Below are 20,682 nucleotides of genomic sequence, written 5' to 3' on the forward strand. Positions count from 1 at the left end.
AATATGTGCGTTCACGGCAATGAAGTGGACCAAGTAAGTGGTCAAATAATGACACTGTTCGTAGGAAATACCCACCTTTTCCGTTTCCGTTTCCGTTCCCGTTTAAGACTGTGTTCTTGGCTATTTTCTTCATTTCAACCGTGTAACTTTTAGCTTCTTGCTCTATGTAGGTTAAATTACCAATATGGTCTCCACTGGCGATTTCTAATACTGTAAACAAATATGAACAAATAACACCAAACCTAAAGTTACATGAAATAATTACAATTATCATTAATGAAGTCTTCATCACTGAATAAGCTTTTAAAGGTAGACGTCCACAGGGCCGCATCGCACGCAACGGACGCATCGCACGCAACGGATGCAACGCAAGTGCGTCCACTGATCCGCAGTGCAGTGCCGATCAGTGGACGCACTTGCGTTGCATCCGTTGCCGTTGCGGTCCTGTGGACGTCTACCTTAAATAAGTAGCTATTATCCGTAAGACCGACTGTTGTCTACGCTAGTTTAATTAATGTACAAGTATATGCTTAATTTGTGTGTACTGTTTCTTTTTGTTATTAAAATATACCGGGTGTGGCCTGTAACATGAGCAAAAAATTTAACTGTAGGCTGTACTCCTCATACTGACCAACATTAGTTCAGCGACTTTTAAAAATAACTTGTGGTTTGATTTTTATTAGACTTTAAAGTTTATTCTAAGACGCAATGTATTGCGAATTTTGTTATGTTTAAGGCATGACAAGCAACGTCAATCACAATAATATGGCGTGGCGATGGCGTCCATTGAAGATAATATTTATCTTGTATGAAAAATAGGGAGTCTAAATACTTCATAATTTTTAAAAGTTGTTGAACAAAAGTGTCACCGTTTGAGGAGTACAATCTATGTTTTAATTCTTTGCTCGTGTTACAGGCCACACCGTGTATATATAAGTAAGTATATTACAGGATAATTTTACACAGATCGGACCTTGTCCCACAGTAAGCTCAATAAGGCTTGTGTTGTGAGTACTAATATAGAATATATATATATATATATATATATATATATATATATATATCATCATCATCATTTTCATCATTTCAGCCTATATATACGTCCCACTGCTGGGCACAGGCCTCCTCTCATGCGCGAGAGGGCTTGGGCTATAGTCCCCACGCTAGCCCAATGCGGATTGGGGACTTCACATACACCTTTAAATTTCTTCGCAGATGTATGCAGGTTTCCTCACGATGTTTTCCTTCACCGAAAAGGTAGTGGTAAATATCAAATGATATTTCGTACATAAGTTCCGAAAAACTCATTGGTACGAGCCAGGATTTGAACCCGCGACCTCCGGATTGAAAGTCGGACGTCATATCCACTCGGCTACCACCATATATATATATATATATATATATAAAGAATGCTTATCTAAATAGAAAACACACAAATAAACACCCTTACCAGAATTCGAATCCGGGACCTCCCGGGACTAGGCTAGAAGACCTAGGGGAGGAGGTTAATTGGTGAGCAATAAGGAATATTTGTTTTGTAATGTATTGTCGCTAATAGAACCAAACCTGGTAGGTAGGTATAGGTAGGTACCTAACGGTAGTTACCTATCGATACTTAAAATGTATAGCAAATATACCAATTATATTATCCCATCGGTTAACGGATTTATAAGCTTGCGTTATATTTTTTAATTCTTGTCCCTGAAAGGTTAGAGCATGATAGAATGGAATACCTACCCACAACATTTATATCTATTGTTTCAAGTTACAGGCCAAAACTATGCGGATCATTATTTCCCTAATATAAATCTAGAAAATGACTAGTGTAGTAAAATAAATACACAATTCAGGAATAAATATTTGTGTTTGTCACACAAAAGTAGTTCAATTCAAACTGACCATCAGCTTCACACCTTGCCACTACCAACAGTTAAACGCTCAATGTGTCGCATAGCTACTTACAATAATCAGCCATGTTGTAGTACTGAGGACATCTGTAGCCTGCTTTAGCCAGGGTGTCGGGGATATCTTGGATCGCGCCCGCGTATATAGTCCGCCCTTCGGCCATCAGTATGACGTCGTCGGCGGAAGTGAAGAGGTTGGAGGATGGTTGGTGGATGACGCACGCCACGGTGCGGCCGTTGCAGGCCACGTCGCGGAGCGCGCGGGCCACGGACATCGAGGACACAGAGTCTAAGCCACTAGGGAGAAGAGAGCGAACTCATGATAGGTTATGATTTTGTTTTGCAGTTTACAATCTAATATTAGTTATTTTTATTGTTAATTTGTTTTAGCTTAACATTCTTGTATTTTACCTAACTAAGCGGTATCGTCTTGGGTCGTCCCATTCGTTTTTCGTTAAGTTCTTAAATTAGTCCTATTCTGCTTTCGTCACCCATTCTACATTCGTCACAATCGTCGGTGGCTTTCAATGTAGAATGCGTGACGAAAGCAGAATAGGACTAATTTAAGAACTTGACGAAAAACGAATGGGACGACCCAAGACGATACCAATTAAGCTGCTTTTTACTTATTGATGTTATATTATATACCATCGACAATACAGAAACATAAACATGTACAGATGTACAGTCTGCGATAAAAGCTATATAATAAACCCTACGTTTTATAATGAATATTTTAAGTTGTTTTGTATCAGTCTTTTTCCTATATAAATATTCGGAGAATAACTTTTCTTTGTCTTTTAAATAAAAACCGCCCAAGTGCGAGTCGGACTCGCGCACGAAGGGTTCCGTACCATTACGCAAAAAACGGCAAAATAAAAACCGGCCAAGTGCGAGTCGGACTCGCACACGAAGGGTTCCGTACCATTATCTATAAAAACGGTCACCCATCCGAGCACTGACCCAGCCCGACGTTGCTTAACTTCGGTCAAAAATCACGTTTGTTGTATGGGAGCCCCGCTTAAATCTTTATTTTATTCTGTTTTTAGTATTTGTTGTTATAGCGGCAACAGAAATACATCATCTGTGAAAATTTCAACTGTCTAGCTATCACGGTTCGTGAGATACAGCCTGGTGACAGACGGACGGACGGACGGACAGCGGAGTCTTAGTAATAGGGTCCCGTTTTACCCTTTGGGTACGGAACCCTAAAAATCACGTTTGTTGTATGGGACACTTAAATATTTATGTTATTCTGTTTTTAGTAGGTACCTATTTACTTGTTGTTATAGCGGCAACAGAAATACATCATCTGTGAACATTTCAACTGTCTAGCACAATCACGGTTCATGATTACAGCCTGGTGACAGACAGACAGACGGACGGACAGTGGAGTCTTAGTAATACGGTCCCGTTTTTACCCTTTGGGTACGGAACCCTAAAAATGCATACGTATTACCTATTAGGAGAATAAAACTAAGATAAAATTACGTACCTGGTAGGCTCATCCAGTAGCATGATGAGAGGATTGGTGAGTAGTTCACATGCAATCGTCAGTCGCTTCCTCTCGCCTCCTGACATTTGATCGGCTTTTGTGTCAAGTACACCCTCCATACCGAGCTGAGATGACACCGACTCGATCTGGTGGCATAATTTGACTTCTTTTAACGAAGGCTCGTTACATGACGATCAAAGTTACAAAGTTATCTCTTCGTAAAATAGGCAATCTTTGTGAACAGACAAATTTCGTGTTATCTATAGCAATGGCATTACAAGGTTTTAAAATGTTTCCGGCTTAATAAAAATGTTCTGAATTCGCAACATAGGTATCCCGATACGATTTGGGCACTTATACAAATTATATCATTTACAATAATAGGTACATACCTACTTAACGCATTATTTGTTTATCGTAAGTATATAGCAATTAGGTACACACTTATTAAATTTACAATTAAAATCAAAATTTACAATTCCGATAATACAAACTCCAACATATTCACTGCCAACGTTTTTGTAGCGATACGCTCGTAGCCGATCCCAGCGTTAGCCGCTCCGATATATCGTCGCTATACTTACTCAACCTCATATCTGCAACAAACATTTGATGGAAATGTCGCTTTTCTTTCATTCGGAATACGGGTGTTTTTGTCATCAAATGAGTGTTGCAGAAACGAGGTTGAGTAAGTATAGCGGCGATATCTGCCGTCCGTGCCTAGTGTACCTAGGCCTAACGGCGCAATTCGGGAAATTAATTAGAGATTCACTAAATATGAAATATAGACCGGGAGATAGTGACACATTTTACTGGGTCATTTGTACCAGTATGGCGGTTCGTCAGGGGTCTAAGCATGTAATGAAGGAAAGAAAATGCTATGACCATAGCGCTGGTACCGGCGGCCCAATCGCGTGGGCGTTAGTCGAACGTGTCGGATAAAATACGAGTGTCGAACGATTTGTACCACAAAAATCCTCGTATTATTCGATAGTCCATAAAAAAGAAGTAGGCGGTAGCGTAATGCCATACTTCTCCGGTGTGACTTACAGCCCGCCATACTGAGGCGAACACGTTAATTAAAAAAAAACAATTCAACCATTTGTACCAAGCTAATTTTTGCACAGGTGATCATCGTCGAGCAGCCATTCATGGACATCACCATGCCATACTTTTCGGATGGTTCCAAATGCCCGCCATACCGCCGCAAGGGAGTTAATTTTTTTTTTATTGCTAAACGATTTGTACCATCTTGAATTTTTTTTTCAACACTTTCTGTGTGATCATAAATGGAAATCTCATAATGCCATACCTGTAGGAGGTGGCAAATGTGTACAATATTTTTTTTTTATTTCAAGTATGGTGCCCCTTTTTCCCCCTATTAGAAGTATGGCAAATATAATAATGGTCACATTGCATCATATAATTTCCAAAAATCCAAATGCCATACTGGTACAAATCGTCAAAAAATTGTTTTTTGTTTTAAGTCTTGGCTTAAGTCTCACAGTCGTCCGCCCCGTAGTTATAATCTGAAATATATTTTTTTAGGTACAATTGTATCCAAACAAACAGAATATGATGATGCCATGCTGTAAAAAAATATTTTACGTATACATAGTCGTATTTTTGAAACGTGTCGATTAAATAAGTTTTTCAAGTATGGCAGCACTTTATCCCCCTACTATAAGTATGGCAATTATAATAACGGTCACATTTTATCAAATACTCTCCAAAAATTTAAATGCAATACTGGTACAAATCGTTTAGCAAAAAAAAAAAATTAACTTCCTTGCGGCGGTATGGCGGGCATTTGGAACCATCCGAAAGTATGGCATGGTGATGTCCATGAATGGCTGCTCGACGATGATCACCTGTGCAAAAATTAGCTTGGTACAAATGGTTGATTTTTTTTTTTTTAATTAACGTGTTCGCCTCAGTATGGCGGGCTGTAAGTCACACCGGAGAAGTATGGCATTACGCTACCGCCTACTTCTTTTTTATGGACTATCGAATAATACGAGGATTTTTGTGGTACAAATCGTTCGACACTCGTATTTTATCCGACACGTTCGACTAACGCCCACGCGATTGGGCCGCCGGTACCAGCGCTATGGTCATAGCATTTTCTTTCCTTCATTACATGCTTAGACCCCTGACGAACCGCCATACTGGTACAAATGACCCAGTAAAATGTGTCACTATCTCCCGGTCTATTTCTAATACTTCTCTAGTACCTACTTACTGACTTATCTCATGCTCATGGCCGAGAAAATGAAAATTATTTCCACACTCCACATTTAGTACAGTCGCCATCAGATATATCGGAGCAGGCAAGGTGCTCTCAAATATCTGAGCACGCCTCTATTGTCAAGGCTAAGTGCGTGTTCAGATATTTTTGAGCACCTTGCCCGCTCCGGTATATCTGATGGCGTCTGTGCCTAGTGTACCTAGGCTTAAATCTACTTCTATCTTTGTCAAACTTACTGCATTTTCTCTCTCTCTAGATGTAGCATTGGGAAGCTTGAGGCTGGCTGCAAATATTAGGGTTTCCATTCCTGTGAGGGTGTCTATAAGCGACGCTTGTTGAGCCACCAACACCGTGTTCGGGTCTGTACCGTATAGCGATCCTTCTACACCAGCTTTCCTGCAACCACAGAAGTATATCGTGTTACATTACATTTTTTTTAATGTAATAAAGAAACTCACATACAAACATGAACCCTGAAAACAATAAACTCCTTTATTGGGCAGTCGTGTAAAAAGTATGGCAATGAACCCTGACTACTGAATAAGAATCGTTTACTACTGTGTACACCTACTAACTCGATTACCTGTAAGCTTTACCAAGACTTCCTTAGCAGTGTCGAACTGATATATTCGATAACGTCTGCGAAACTTACTTTATATACCTACATCTCGCTCGCACTAATATGCGAGTACGAGCGAGATGCATAGAAAGTAAGTTAGGTACACGCTAGAGTTTATGTCAATGTCAAACTAGGTAGTGGTAAAGTATACGTACTGGACGCAGGCGAATATATCTTTAAATTGCCTACACTTGCTCATAAAGGTTGACAATTCACGCAGGTTTAGTCAATGTAAAAGTCAAAAAAGTCCCTAGGGAGTTAATGGATTTTATTATTCTGTCACAGAGGCTAATTAATTAATCTAATTAAATATTTTTAAACATAAACAAAACAATTAAATTATAAACTCATTTTATATCTTGACTTTAGTTTTGTTCGTATGAGTTAGACATAATGAAAAAAAAAGAGCTATAACTGCCGTGGGAGTAAAATGGACTTTACCTCCCGATGCACATGCGTGAATAGCTCGCTTTCTAAGCAAGAGTGATGAAATATAAACATATCGTTATCGTATCTTGGTGATGTCTAAAAGATGTCTAATAGATGTATATTTCAAAATCCGAATCGGGCCCATAGTAATTTGCTGTTGCATAGAGCTGCTTAAGTTTTTAACTGTTTATTAATTTCCGTCTATTTTAAAAGAAATGGCGCTATACTGTCCATAACACATGGACATGGACAGCACCACTATTTAATTTTTGAATAATTTTGCAGTACATATCTGTCATTAAACTCTTCGAAAACAAAAGGTGAAAAGGACAATTAACTTTTAACGCGCAAAGCGGTAGTAATTGAAAAACTTCAAATTTTCTCTTAAATCTCTAATGTTTGGTGCCGTTACTGTATACATATATACTGGAAAGTATATATGTATACAGTATTTATTTTGAGATGCAGTAATGTCGTTATGTTGACTTTAAGGAGCATTGAGGTCAAGGAAGGCTGCTCCTGCAAGTGGACAGGTAGGTACTTACAGCAAGCCAACAGGGCCGTTTAATCCGTTTTAATGTAGTTTTTTTCACTACACCAGCTCGTAAAGAATTTCTACAAAACATTCTTCAAAATTTGATGAGTAGGTAGTTAGGCTTTGTTTTTCAGAGTTGTTTGTTTGAATGTAATTATAAAATCGATATTGATGTAATTCATAATTATGCAATAGTGACATTTTCACAGATAAGAAATTTGTTCTAACAATACTATTTATCTTTATGCATATCGTAATTTGCGGTTTTTGAATGCATTATAGAGGGTTATGATATGTATGATGTAGATAAAAATAGTAACCATTAAAAACATTGCTTGTTATCGAAGAATATTGAACTGACCGTGACCGAAGAGGTGCCGCGGATGTGTTAGCAAGATAAACTTACAAAATGATATCATATGCATATTAAAATTAATTTTATTAAAAAACATCGATAAAATTTTGTTTAATGCGATTTTGCTAGTGTCATTGCATTGCACCCTGACTAGATTAGATAGACATAGTGATTACCTTCTGTTTTATCTCTTGTCATTTATTTTTATCGTAAATCGTTATTTTTTTTAACTTTGTGTGTATTTGCAGGCGTTTAGATTCGACACCCAAACGCTCAAAATGCATGTAAGTATTAGATGTAGGTTTCAACAACGATACAACAGTAAATAGGATGTGGTCCACAAACATCATCCTACTCTTCTCTTGTGTAGGTAAATGAATAGCGATACACGATTCGGTGGCTTGTATTAAATATCGGCTTAATCTTGTTTGTAGTCAGATAGATAGATACATTTATTGATAATACCTTATTGAAAATGAAAATATCATGTCAAAAGAAAATGAATTCACAAAAAGATAGTCACATATTAATTATAAAAAAACACAACTCAATAACAAAAATGATAATTTAAAACTAAAACAGTAATCATTAAATCAATAATATAATAAGAAAATTACAGTAATATTCATTACTATATAAAACCACTTTCTAGAAAGGGGCTATTCATAAATTACGTCATTTCAAATTAGGGGGGGGGGTCTGGACATCGGATGACGGTAGCATGAAGTAGGACGAAATGGGGGCTTTTGCGCATGATTTTTGGATGATTATAGGGGGGGGGGGGGTCAAAAATCGTCAAAAATCGATGACGTAATTTATGGACAGCCCCAAAGACAGAATAATTAAAATTATACAAATGTTCAAAATAATTCTATGCCTATATAGGTACCTAATGTCAGAGAGTCAATTAAAAATAATACAATAAAAATTAAAATGTCAAAATTTTATACCTAATAATCAATTAAAAATATTAAAAATTAAATATCATAGTGTTTTGGTGTAGTGGTTTGGAGTAACCGGAACTCTATTTTCAACTCCTTCTGCTTTTAATATTGGTTGTAAATTGTTGTTCAATACAATTTTCGTGAGTCGCGACACTAGAGAATTCTAGCATTAAATAGCGGTACTGATAATTCTGCTACTCGATGCTAGATGACAACTGCGAAAATAATAGGCAGTCGTTTTGGTATCAAAACTGATGTATGGAGTGAGCACTCTATTCTTACTACATATATTTCTCTATGATGATGATGAGCCATTATACGCGGTCCTTATCTAAAATTTTAAAATATATTGTATTTACAGACGAATTTATATTGTTGACGTTAACGAAAGTCAGTCGATGAACTTTATCATTGTGTTTGATTTGATTCGCCATCAGATATATCTGAGGCTAAGGTGCTCACAAATATCTGAACACGCCTCTATTGTCCAGGCGTTAGAGTGCGTGTTCAGATATTTTTGAGTACCTTGATCGCGCCGGTATATCTGATGGCGATTGTAACATGTTATAGTTTTATGACTAAGTATAGGTACATATAGAATTGACTTACTTTCGCTTTGCTAATATTTTTAATAAGGTGGTTTTCCCTGCGCCCGATGGCCCGAGGATGAAAGTCAGGCGGCCCGGCCGGAGCGCCCCGCAGGCTCCCCGCAGGATGGCTTGTCTCTCGCGTGGGCCTCGCTTTATTCTCCTGCATATCCGCCCTGTAAACGTGCATTATTTAAATAAATATGCTTGTACAGTCGCCATCAGATATATCGGAGCAGCCGAGGTGCTCAAAAATATCTGAACACGCACTCTAGCGCCTTGACAATAGAGGCGTGTTCAGATATTTGTGAGCGCCCTGGCCGCTCCGATATATCTGCGACTAGGTAAGTATTGTAAGGTTCATAATGATAACAATATGTATAACAGCTAATACTAATTCTGTACTATATCTCTGTATGTATGTTCAAGGGTGTTATTAGATTTTGATATGACAACTCTATGTCAAACTGGGTAACGTCATTTTGATATGGCAATACTATATATTATTTTTTTAATGAGAGCCTGACAGATAATTCGGAGGGAGGATTGACGTTTTTGCTGTAAAACATTGTCCTGTTGATTTTCTTAATTTCACTAATAATATATGAAAATATCTACTGGAAGTGAGTTTGATTCAAGACCAAGACAAGACCTTTATAACTCAGAAGTGGCACAATTACCGAAGAAGCCCACAATTGTTGAAATAAATGTGACATTTTTGTTTCGTCGTTGTGGACGAAACTTCCAACGATGGATAGTAACGAGAAAGAGAATGATCGCAGCCGCAGTAAACACAAATCTGTGCGTGTAAAAAAGAAGGTCCAACGGCGCCATGAACGCGAACAAAGTAGAAATATACGGAATCGGCGTTCGAGAAGTGCTCGTCGTGTAGCGTGCGAAGAAGGTCGGAGGAGTCGGTCCGAAGAGAAGCGTGACCGGTACCGTACGCGAAGCAGAAAACCCAGTCGAAAACGCGACTACGAAAACCGAAGAAGTCGTAGTACCAGCCGTCGGCGCAGCTCAAACCGTGGTCGACGTAACCGTAGTTCCCATGGTAGAAGCCGCGGTTTTCATCATAGGAGCCATAGTGGGAGCTATAGCAGTGGTCGTGAGAGCGGCGGATGTGATCAGCAGAGTCGGAGCAGTAGTCAACGAAGCTGTAGCCGCGTTCATGACAGCAGGCGCAATCTAGGGAGCCGCAACCATGCAGACATGCCGGGTACTTCCAAGCAGAGCGGTGAGAATCAACCAGTTTTGACGACTATTGAGAATGTGAATACATTTCAAGGTAATGAACATCAGCTATTTCTTAGAGAATTAGTTAAAACATTAAAACAGAACAGGCCAGAGGGTAATAAATTTCCTATGTTAGGCAATGTAATACCAGAATTTAACCCAATGGTTAAAGAGCAAACTGTACATATGTGGCTGAATAAGGTAGATGAGTGTGCAAAATTGTATAACTGGGGTGATGATCAGATCATCCATTACGCATTACCCAAATTGTCTGGTGTTGCGAAGAATTGGTATTTAGCTTTGCCATCTATGTCATTTACATGGCCGGAATGGAAAACAAAATTAATTGAATCATTCCCTAGCATTGATGATTATGCTGAACTGTTAACAGAAATGCTGAATAAGCGAGTTAAGTATAATGAATCTTTAGAGCTTTACTTTTATGCCAAATTAAATTTATTAAATCGTTGTGATATCCATGGAAAGCGAGCTGTAGATTGTATTTTGAGTGGAATTGATGATAGATCGGTTAGGTTAGGTGCTAAGGCTTTAAAATGTCAACAACCAGAACAAGTGTTGGAATATTTTCAATCTGCCAAACAATCACGAGATTCAGAAAAACAAAAATTTAATTCTGGTACTTGGACAAAACAACTCAAAACTTCAAATGCGGTAAGTGATAACTTAAAAAGCGTTTCAAATACAGATCCAAAATCCTATTCAAAATCTATTGTGTGCTACAACTGTAAGGAACCGGGTCATTTTAGTTTTAAATGTACAAAAACCATTTTAAGGTGTAATATTTGTCATAGAATTGGGCATTTGTCTACAGACTGTCCAAAATTACCAGGCAATGACAGGGGTGAGAGTGTTCCTGAAAAAAATGTTCTGCGTGTTAATTTTGATAAACACTTTGAGGGCGACACTAACCGTGATAGCAAATATTTTAAAAATATTAAAATAAATAATTTTCTTACACATGGCTTTATAGATATGGGCAGCGAAGGCACATTATTGAGATATAGTGAGGCAGTTAGGATGGGAATAAATTTGAAAACGCATAGTCAACTTCCACTTTTGAAAGGAATAGGACCAAATGCCATTGTGCCTTTAGGTCATGTGAGTGTTGAGATGGAGATAGATAATATAATTGAAACGGTAGATACATATATTGTTGATGATTGTGTCATTAAATATCCAGTATTAGTAGGTCATAGTTTTACAGAGAAACCTGGGATAATTATTACAAAAACTGATTATACCCTTATTATTGAAAAAGGATTCCCGGTTAAATTACAGCTTATACTACTAGAAGACACAAAAATTTCACCAAATAAAATGATGGTTATCCACGTAAGAGCAGACACAGATTATTCAGGTTCGGTATATGTAAAAGGTGGTTTGCGCGGGAAACCGAATGCTGAATTATATCTTTTGCCGGGTGAATATATTATTGAAAAAGGTCAATGTGGAATACTAGTACAAAACATCTCTGACTTACCACTCACATTGCTAAAAGGGGAGCTGGTTACTCGCGTAACAACAACTAATTTCTGTCTCAATGTAAAATCTCTCAACCTTGTAGATGATACTTGTACGGATTTAAATATAAGTGAACACCTCTGTGATGACGAAGTATCAAAATTGAAAATGGTTTTAAAGAAACATGAGGCTTGCTTCTCAAATAACTTAAAAGATTTAGGTTTTACAAATGTAGTTCAGATGGAAATTGAATTGACAGACAAACAGCCAGTTGTATATCGTCCTTATAGATTGTCTTATCCCGAAAGAGAGTTAGTGCGTACAATGGTACAGGAAATGATAGATGCTGACATAGTATGTGAATCAAATTCGTCTTACGCTAGTCCGATTTTATTGGTGCAAAAGAAGACTGGCGAAAAGCGACTCTGTGTTGATTATAGGGCTTTGAATAGCAAAACGCGGAAGGAACATTACCCCCTTCCACTTATAGATGATCAGCTGGACAGGTTAGCAGGTAATTCTCTGTTTATTAGCCTTGATCTTGCCTCTGGATACTACCAGATTCCGATTGCGGAATCATCACAGGATCTGACATCGTTTGTGACCCCGGACGGTCAGTATAAATATAAACGTATGCCTTTTGGGTTAGCCAATGCGCCGTCCGTGTTCCAAAGGACGATGAACAAGGTGCTTGCAAAAGTTAAGTATGTTATCATCTATATGGATGATATACTAATTCCAGCTCGTAATTTTGAAGAGGGCTTAATACGTTTAGATGAGGTATTGAATCTCATAAGTGAAGCTGGATTAACACTTAAATTAAAAAAATGTTACTTTTTCTATAAAGAATTGGATTTCTTGGGTTTTCACGTAAGTGGTGAAGGTATACGACCGGGTGCTCGAAAAACAATAGCTATCTCAAACTTCCCGACACCAAAGAATGTTCATGAAGTACGACGTTTTATTGGGTTAGCTAGTTTTTTTCGAAGATTTGTCAAAAATTTTGCTTTGATTGCACGTCCTTTAACTGATCTATTAAGAACTAAATTAGAATGGAAATGGTCAACCGAACATACAGAAGCTTTTAACGCTTTGAAACAGAAATTAGTAGAACGCCCCATCTTGGCGTTGTATGATCCTAAATTAGAAACAGAATTGCATTGTGATGCTTCTAAATTTGGCATTGCTGGCATTTTGATGCAACGTGGTTTGGATGGGTTGCTGCGAGCCGTAGCGTATTACAGTCGAAAAACCACAGCAGACGAACAAAAATTGCACTCATTTGAATTAGAAACACTTGCTGTAGTCGCTTCTTTAAACCGTTTTAGAGTGTACTTACTTGGCGTAAAATTTAAAATCGTAACTGACTGTAACGCGTTGCGGACTACACTTACCAAAAGAGACCTTATACCTCGTATATCTCGTTGGTGGGTGCAGTTTCAGGAGTACGACTGTGAGATAGAGTACAGGCCAGGGTGTCGTATGGCACACGTAGACGCTCTCAGCCGTGGTCCTGTTGCTGACCCCACGAATGATTCACGGCCTCATGTTATCGATGTTCTGAATATTGATGTTAAAGATTGGATAGCAACAGTACAAGATGACGATGATGAATTGAAGCGTATTAAACACATTTTGCAAGACGAAGATACTAAATTGATAATAGATGTTCAAAAGAATTACCGGTTGAAGGGAAATTATGTATATCGAATTTTAAAGGATGGGAGTCTAAGGTGGGTTGTGCCTCGTGGTGTTAGGTGGCAGGTTTTGCGCATGAATCATGATAATGTTGGGCATTTCGGTTTCGAAAAAACTTTAAGCCGATTGCGTAACACTTATTGGTTCGCGAAAATGCGGCGATTTACAAAAAAATACGTAGCCGCGTGTCTTGAGTGTGCTCACCATAAGGCTCCAGGAGGATGCAAGGAAGGGATGTTGCATCCGATTCCAAAGATCGAAAAGCCGTTTCACACAGTTCATGCCGACCATCTAGGTCCGTTCGTGCGCTCTAGAAGAGGCAATATGTATATACTTGTTATAGTTGATGCGTTCACAAAGTATGTTGCTATTCGGGCTGTAAGAGACACAAAAACGAGTACTGCTATAAAAGTTTTTAAAGAACACTTTAGTTACTTCAGGCCTCCGTCTCGTTTGATAACAGACCGAGGGTCCTGTTTTACTAGTGCTAAATTTAAGGAATATACAAACGAAACAGGTATTAAGCACGTGCTAAATGCAGTTGCCTCACCAAGGGCGAACGGCCAAGTTGAACGGTTTAACCGAACAATACTGGACGCTTTAAGTACTTCATGTCATGGAAAAAATGATAACACTTGGGATGAATACGTAGGAGAAATCCAATTAGGAATTAATACTACCGTAAATAAAACGACAGGTAAGAGTCCATCGGAATTATTATTTGGCTGTAACTTTATAACTACATCAGAAAATAAGTTAAATGATGCAATAGATGAAATTTCTGAGCGAGTAACAGGTGATAACTTAGTACAATTAAGAACGGAAGCTAAAGATAAAATAGATAAACAACAGGAATATTCTCAAAGGAAATTTAATAAACATAGGCGGGTAGGCAAGTCTTATAATATCGGCGATTTGGTTAGAGTAGAAAGGACTATTACAGATAAGGATCACATTGGTAAATCAAAAAAGTTGATCCCTAAGTTCCATGGGCCGTACCGGATTGTAAAAATTCTACCGAACGATAGGTTTCTAATTGAAGATACACCTCTAACTAAAAAGGGAAACAGAAAATATGAAAATGTTGTAGCACTAGACAAGATTCACCCCTGGCTTAGTTTTAAAGATTATACCAGTGATAGTAGTGATATGAATGATAAAGATAATTGTAACTCAAGTGAGACTGATTAAAGTTAACGTTATTATACTGAACATAGAAGGATTAACAAAAAGAAAAACAATAATAAGTAACCTAATATGAAAAAGAATGAAAGATATTGCTGTTATATTGTTTCTTGAGGATGTTTAGTGATTAGACTATATTCAGTGCAGAAATGAATGGTATTATGTAATTAATACTGCACATATGGCTATTTACTGTGATGAGTTGATGAGACTAGTATAGTTGTTATTTAGTTTGTGAGCGATCAGTGCAGAACTGAATGGTGTTAAGCAATTAACATCGCACAGATGGTCGTAGATCACAACATATTATGATGAGACTGGTAGTGTTCTTATTGTTGTTATTTAGTTTGTGAGCGATCAGTGCAGAACCGAATGGTGTTAAGCAATTAACATCGCACAGATGGTCGTAGATCACAACAGATTATAATGAGACTGGTAGTGTTATTATTGTTATTATTTAGTTTGTGAGCGATCAGTGCAGAACCGAATGGCGTTAAGCAATTAACACCGCACAGATGATCGTAGATCACAACATAGTTTAATGAGATTAGTAGTGTTATTATTGTTGTTATTTAGATTGTAAGTGATCAGTGCAGAAACGAATGGTGTTAAGCAATTAACACCGCACAGATGGTCGTAGATCACAACAGACTGTGTAATTAGATTTACAAAATGTGAAGTTCCCTTGTTTTGTTTTGTTTGAATATTTAATGTGTTAATGTTGCAATTTTAATGGAACTTGTTTTTCTCTTTAATTATATGGGGAGGACCCCACTTTAAAAAAAGGACGGCCGAGCTGTAAGGTTCATAATGATAACAATATGTATAACAGCTAATACTAATTCTGTACTATATCTCTGTATGTATGTTCAAGGGTGTTATTAGATTTTGATATGACAACTCTATGTCAAACTGGGTAACGTCATTTTGATATGGCAATACTATATATTATTTTTTTAATGAGAGCCTGACAGATAATTCGGAGGGAGGATTGACGTTTTTGCTGTAAAACATTGTCCTGTTGATTTTCTTAATTTCACTAATAATATATGAAAATATCTACTGGAAGTGAGTTTGATTCAAGACCAAGACAAGACCTTTATAGTATGACAACGACATACACAATAAATGAATACATAAATTCAAAACACCGATGACTCAGGAACAAATATTCGTGCTCATCACACAAATAAATGCCCTTACCGGGAGTTTAACCCAGGACCAGGCCAGACAGGTCGTCAGCAACGGGGCAAGCCCCACCCTTGGGCTTGGGGTAGTCAGGCTCGAAACCGTAGTGTGGGTTATTTGATGCTATAAAACCTTTAAATACTTATGCGTGTTTACTTTTAGCTGATAGTAATTCTGTTTGTGTGAAGTGCATGTGCACTGAATTATTCATTGATTAATACAATAGTAATGTGCAAGCTTGTTAAGGAAGGACATCACCAATCGTCTGGCAGGAGTTTATAAACAAGTGTCTAATTAATTAATATATGTATGAAGAAACTTATATAAATGAGAAACCCATATTTAGTAAGTTGTAGGTACATATTATCCTGATAATATCTAAATTGTTGTGCCATTATTTTCATCAATTGCATTTATGATTTTAAAAATTATTTCATTTTGAATAAATAAAATGTATTCACTTTTATATGTCTCGCGTATTAAGTTCATTGGTTTTTGGGTCCTGTAACCTTGTCGTGTTCTTACCTATTTGTTTTTGCTCACCGCAAACTTAACCCTGCATAAACAGGTAATTGAGGTGTTGTTTATCTACACGGGTGACTGCGTGTGTAGGTAACAAATAATGCATATAAATGTAGCTTACATAGTTTACACATGCATACCCATATACATTTATATTCTATACGTACTTAGGAACTGAAAATATAGGTAATAAATAAAATCCGGCAAAATGTTGTGCCCAGAATTAGTTTGGGAGATGGTCAATTTTGTCCGATTTTTCCAAGGTATGGTAGGTTCAGAAAAAGAAGTTTAAAAAAAGTCGTAGCGCTTTTTTGGATTACATTACGGCTGTTATAAATTTAATTAGCAATCTTTAAGCCTTTCTTGAAGGACTGTATCGATTAGAATCCTGAGATTTTGACTTTCACTTGATTGAAAAAATCACGAACAGTATAGGTCTAAACTAAAATGCACTTTAAAAATATGTAACAAACTATAAATATGAATGTGCTATTGTGCTATCATGTTTGAGGAAACGTATCGATAACTTTTTTATTTATTTAAATGTACAAAAAAAAAAAATATTAAAGAAAACATGATATCCGTGCTCCCGGGCACGCACTTCCATCTCGCTCACGCTTACCTACGCTCAGTGAGAGTGAGAGAAGAACACGAACTTACGGCCTTAACCCTTTGCCTACGGGTGACGAATGAAGTGATTCCATAGTACGGGTGACATACATACTTATTTTAAGAAAATTATTGGGAAGGAAGTAAAGTTACTCTGTGTCTTGAAAACCAAGTTAATTCGTTCGTATTTGTCCGTACATTATTGGCGAGAGCGAGACGCACGAAAGCTAAATTACATCAATCGGATATAATAGCTTAAAAAGACATACAGGCCAATTCGAACGTACACTCATATCAGAATGATATCTGATTGATAAGTTCCGTTTTAATAAATAATAATTTAATTTAATTTGCATGCAGTGTTTACCTCAATTTTATTGTACACTAAGCTCTTAGTTATTAAGCATTAATAAATTTATGTATGCGTCAGTGTAACAGTTACTGGTAAACCAATAAAATGAAATAAAATATAGTTTTCATATATCTATCTATGTAAATATAAAAACTGTTGGAGTGCTCCAACTTACACCACTTCAAATATATTTAATTAAGAGTTTTAGATTTTAGCTCGGGGCAAAAAACACACGAATTTAAACATATACATACTAACTTGAGAAATTACAGAAGTTGGTCGTTCCAAACACTGTGACATCCAAAAAGACCGTTGCGGTCACATTTTTCTTTTCACACAGATCATTTATTTGAACAACTTCCATAACTGAGCTAGTTTAGTGAGGCCGGTGAAGCGGCACTCGGCGTGCGCGCTGCGAGCATTCGTGTGGGACTGATGCTGAATGTAGAGAGATCCACCCAGCACACTATCAAGCTTGTCTGTGTTTACCGCTTTACTAAGACACACACATTGAGTGATCTCTAATTATGTATGATTGTTATGGATCTCTAGACCACATGTATACTAGCGCCGCGTAGATGTGTCAATAAGCATCGTCGGGAATAACAATAACTGACCTGAGGGCATAATTCGCGCCGTTTACTACATATGTAGTTTGAGTATATGTTATAAATTATGCGTGTTATCAGCATCCGTATTGTAATAATTGTAATAAAACTGTTTTAGCTTAAATTATGGAGCGTGATTTAATGTCGTTAGGTATTAAGTAATATATGTAAACATCACTTTAATGGTCTTGTTAGCCATGCCTTTCTCGCTTTCAAAACAAAACAATATATACTTATACTCTTTACATCAAATAATGCATGCCCTTACAGTAGTGTTTTTCTTAAATATTGTTAAAGGACTTGTCTTTTCCTACTCAATACCATCGACGTGCCTACAAAACGATTCATCATGCATGAGTCAAGTGAAAACATAGTGAAAATAATGAACTAAACTTTCTCTCATATCAACATATTTAGGTATTCCTAGTTCTTTCTATTTTTATATTGATATTCTATGTATACGTTCCATATTTAACAAGTCATACATATATTATTACTAGCTTTTGCCCGCGGCTTCGCACGCGCATGAGAGTTTTTTTAATAATCTATGTACTTTAATGGTTTTAGGTATTTTGAATGTAAACAAACCGTTTAAGATCATAATTATTTTAAAAACGATGTTTGTGTACTGTTCAATTATTAGAAGGTATTTGTAATCTTATAATTTTGTAGCTCAAAAAATTTACTTTAAGGGATTGAATTCTCAAAAGTCTGGATCACGTGTGGCTGTAAATCAGCGTGTATGTTACAACCGTCTATGCTATCTTCGTAATTAGCATTCCCCACCACCCACCAGGGGCCATAGTCCACGTCGGCTACCTTATATTTTAATTTTGATCCCATTTTTGTAATTTTTGTAATTAGCGTCCCACAAAACCATGGAAATGATACCCATATTGATATTTTGAAATTTCAACCCCATTACACCCCCACCAGGGGGATGATTGTTCACTTCGGCTACGTTAATTTTAATTTTGATGCCATTTTTGTTATTAGCGGCTCAAAATACTATGAAAACGATACCCATATTAATATTTTGAGATATCAACCCTATTGGGGACTTTTCCCCCTCTTAGGGGTTCAATTTTCAAAAAACCTGAAACACGTGTTTACTCATTTATCTTTAGGAATACTTCTGTGAAATTTGGAATAAAATAGTCTAACTTATCTTGTTTCCCCATACAAACTTTGGACCCCCATTTCACTCCTTTAGGGGATGAATATTGAAAAATCCTTTCTTAGTGGACACCTAGACCTTATAAGGAATCTAGTTGCTAAATTTGGACTTTCTAGTCCCAGCGGTTTGAGCTGTGCGTTGATTTAAGTCAGTCAGTCAGTCAGGTCTTTCACGTTTATATATTTAGATTATATATTTAAGAGAAGGTATTTGTAATCTTATAATTTTGTAGCTCAAAAAATTTACTTTAAGGGATTGCATTCTCAAAAGTCTGGATCACGTGTGGCTGTAAATCAGCGTGTATGTTACAACCGTCTACGCTATCTTCGTAATTAGCATTCCCCACCAGGGGCCATAGTTCACGTCGGTTACGTTATATTTTAATTTTGATCCCATTTTTGTAATTTTTGTAATTAGCGTCCCACAAAACCATGGAAATCATACCCATATTTATATTTTGAAATTTCAACCCCATTGCACCCCCACCATGGGATGATTGTTCACTTCGGCTACGTTAATTTTAATTTTGATGCCATTTTTGTTATTAGCGTCTCAAAATACAATGAAAACGATACCTATATTGATATTTTGAGATATCAACCCTATTGGGGACTTTTTCCCCTCTTAGGGGTTCAATTTTCAAAAAACCTGAAACACGTGTTTACTCATTTATCTTTAGGAATACTCCTGTGAAATTTGGAATAAAATAGTCTAACTAATCCCACAAAACCATGGAAATGATACCCATATTGATATTTTGAAATTTCAACCCCATTGCACCCCCAACAGGGGATGATTGTTCACTTCGGCTACGTTAATTTTAATTTTGATGCCATTTTTGTTATTAGCGGCTCAAAATACTATGAAAACGATACCCATATTGATATTTTGAGATATCAACCCTATTGGGGACTTTTCCCCCTCTTAGGGGTTCAATTTTCAAAAAACCTGAAACACGTGTTTACTCATTTATTTTTAGGAATACTCCTGTGAAATTTGGAATAAAATAGTCTAACTTATCTTGTTTCCCCATACAAACTTTGGACCCCCATTTCACTCCTTTAGGGGATGAATATTGAAAAATCCTTTCTTAGTGCACCCCTAGACCTTATAAGGAATCTAGTTGCCAAATTTGGACTTTCTAGTCCCAGCGGTTTGAGCTGTGCGTTGATTTAAGTCAGTCAGTCAGTCAGGTCTTTCACGTTTATATATTTAGATTAATATGTCTTAATGCATTATTAATAATAGCTGGTAAATAGCGAAAATTTGCCTTTTAACTATTAACTGTAACGAAACTTAAAAACAGTATTGAATGTTACGAGTAGGTAGGTAAGTTAGGTCAAGTCATATTGTACTATCACGCTCCGCGATTGTTGCGCGATTTAGGGTCCTAGCTAAATTGGTTGTTAAATACTTACGCTATAGAATTTCCAATTTAGCAAGAACCCTAAATGGCATAACAATCCCGTGTGGTGACTGTACATACCTAATGAAAGAAGGCAGGTAAAC

General features: G+C 37.0%; 1 protein-coding gene across 4 annotated transcripts in view; it reads right to left on the minus strand.

Annotated features, from left to right (window-relative positions):
• Nucleotides 1-20,682, minus strand: part of LOC134797260 (ATP-binding cassette sub-family G member 1-like) — a 37,831-nt gene that overhangs the window by 6,572 nt on the left and 10,577 nt on the right. For 2 of the 4 annotated variants that reach the window (XM_063769501.1, XM_063769485.1), the window contains exons 1-6: nt 17,647-17,784; nt 9,139-9,292; nt 5,884-6,043; nt 3,400-3,545; nt 1,963-2,201; nt 76-210 (exon numbers count right to left, since the gene is read on the minus strand). In XM_063769501.1, the coding sequence (XP_063625571.1) occupies nt 76-210; nt 1,963-2,201; nt 3,400-3,545; nt 5,884-6,043; nt 9,139-9,292; nt 17,647-17,752 (940 nt within the window). In that variant the 5' untranslated portion in view covers nt 17,753-17,784. Of the gene's footprint in view, nt 1-75; nt 211-1,962; nt 2,202-3,399; nt 3,546-5,883; nt 6,044-9,138; nt 9,293-17,646; nt 17,785-20,682 lie in introns of those variants that run through there. The other 2 variants (XM_063769507.1, XM_063769493.1) reach the window with 1 other exon arrangement.

This window comes from Cydia splendana, chromosome 1 (genome assembly GCF_910591565.1).
Source record: "Cydia splendana chromosome 1, ilCydSple1.2, whole genome shotgun sequence".
Lineage (NCBI taxonomy): Eukaryota > Metazoa > Arthropoda > Insecta > Lepidoptera > Tortricidae > Cydia > Cydia splendana.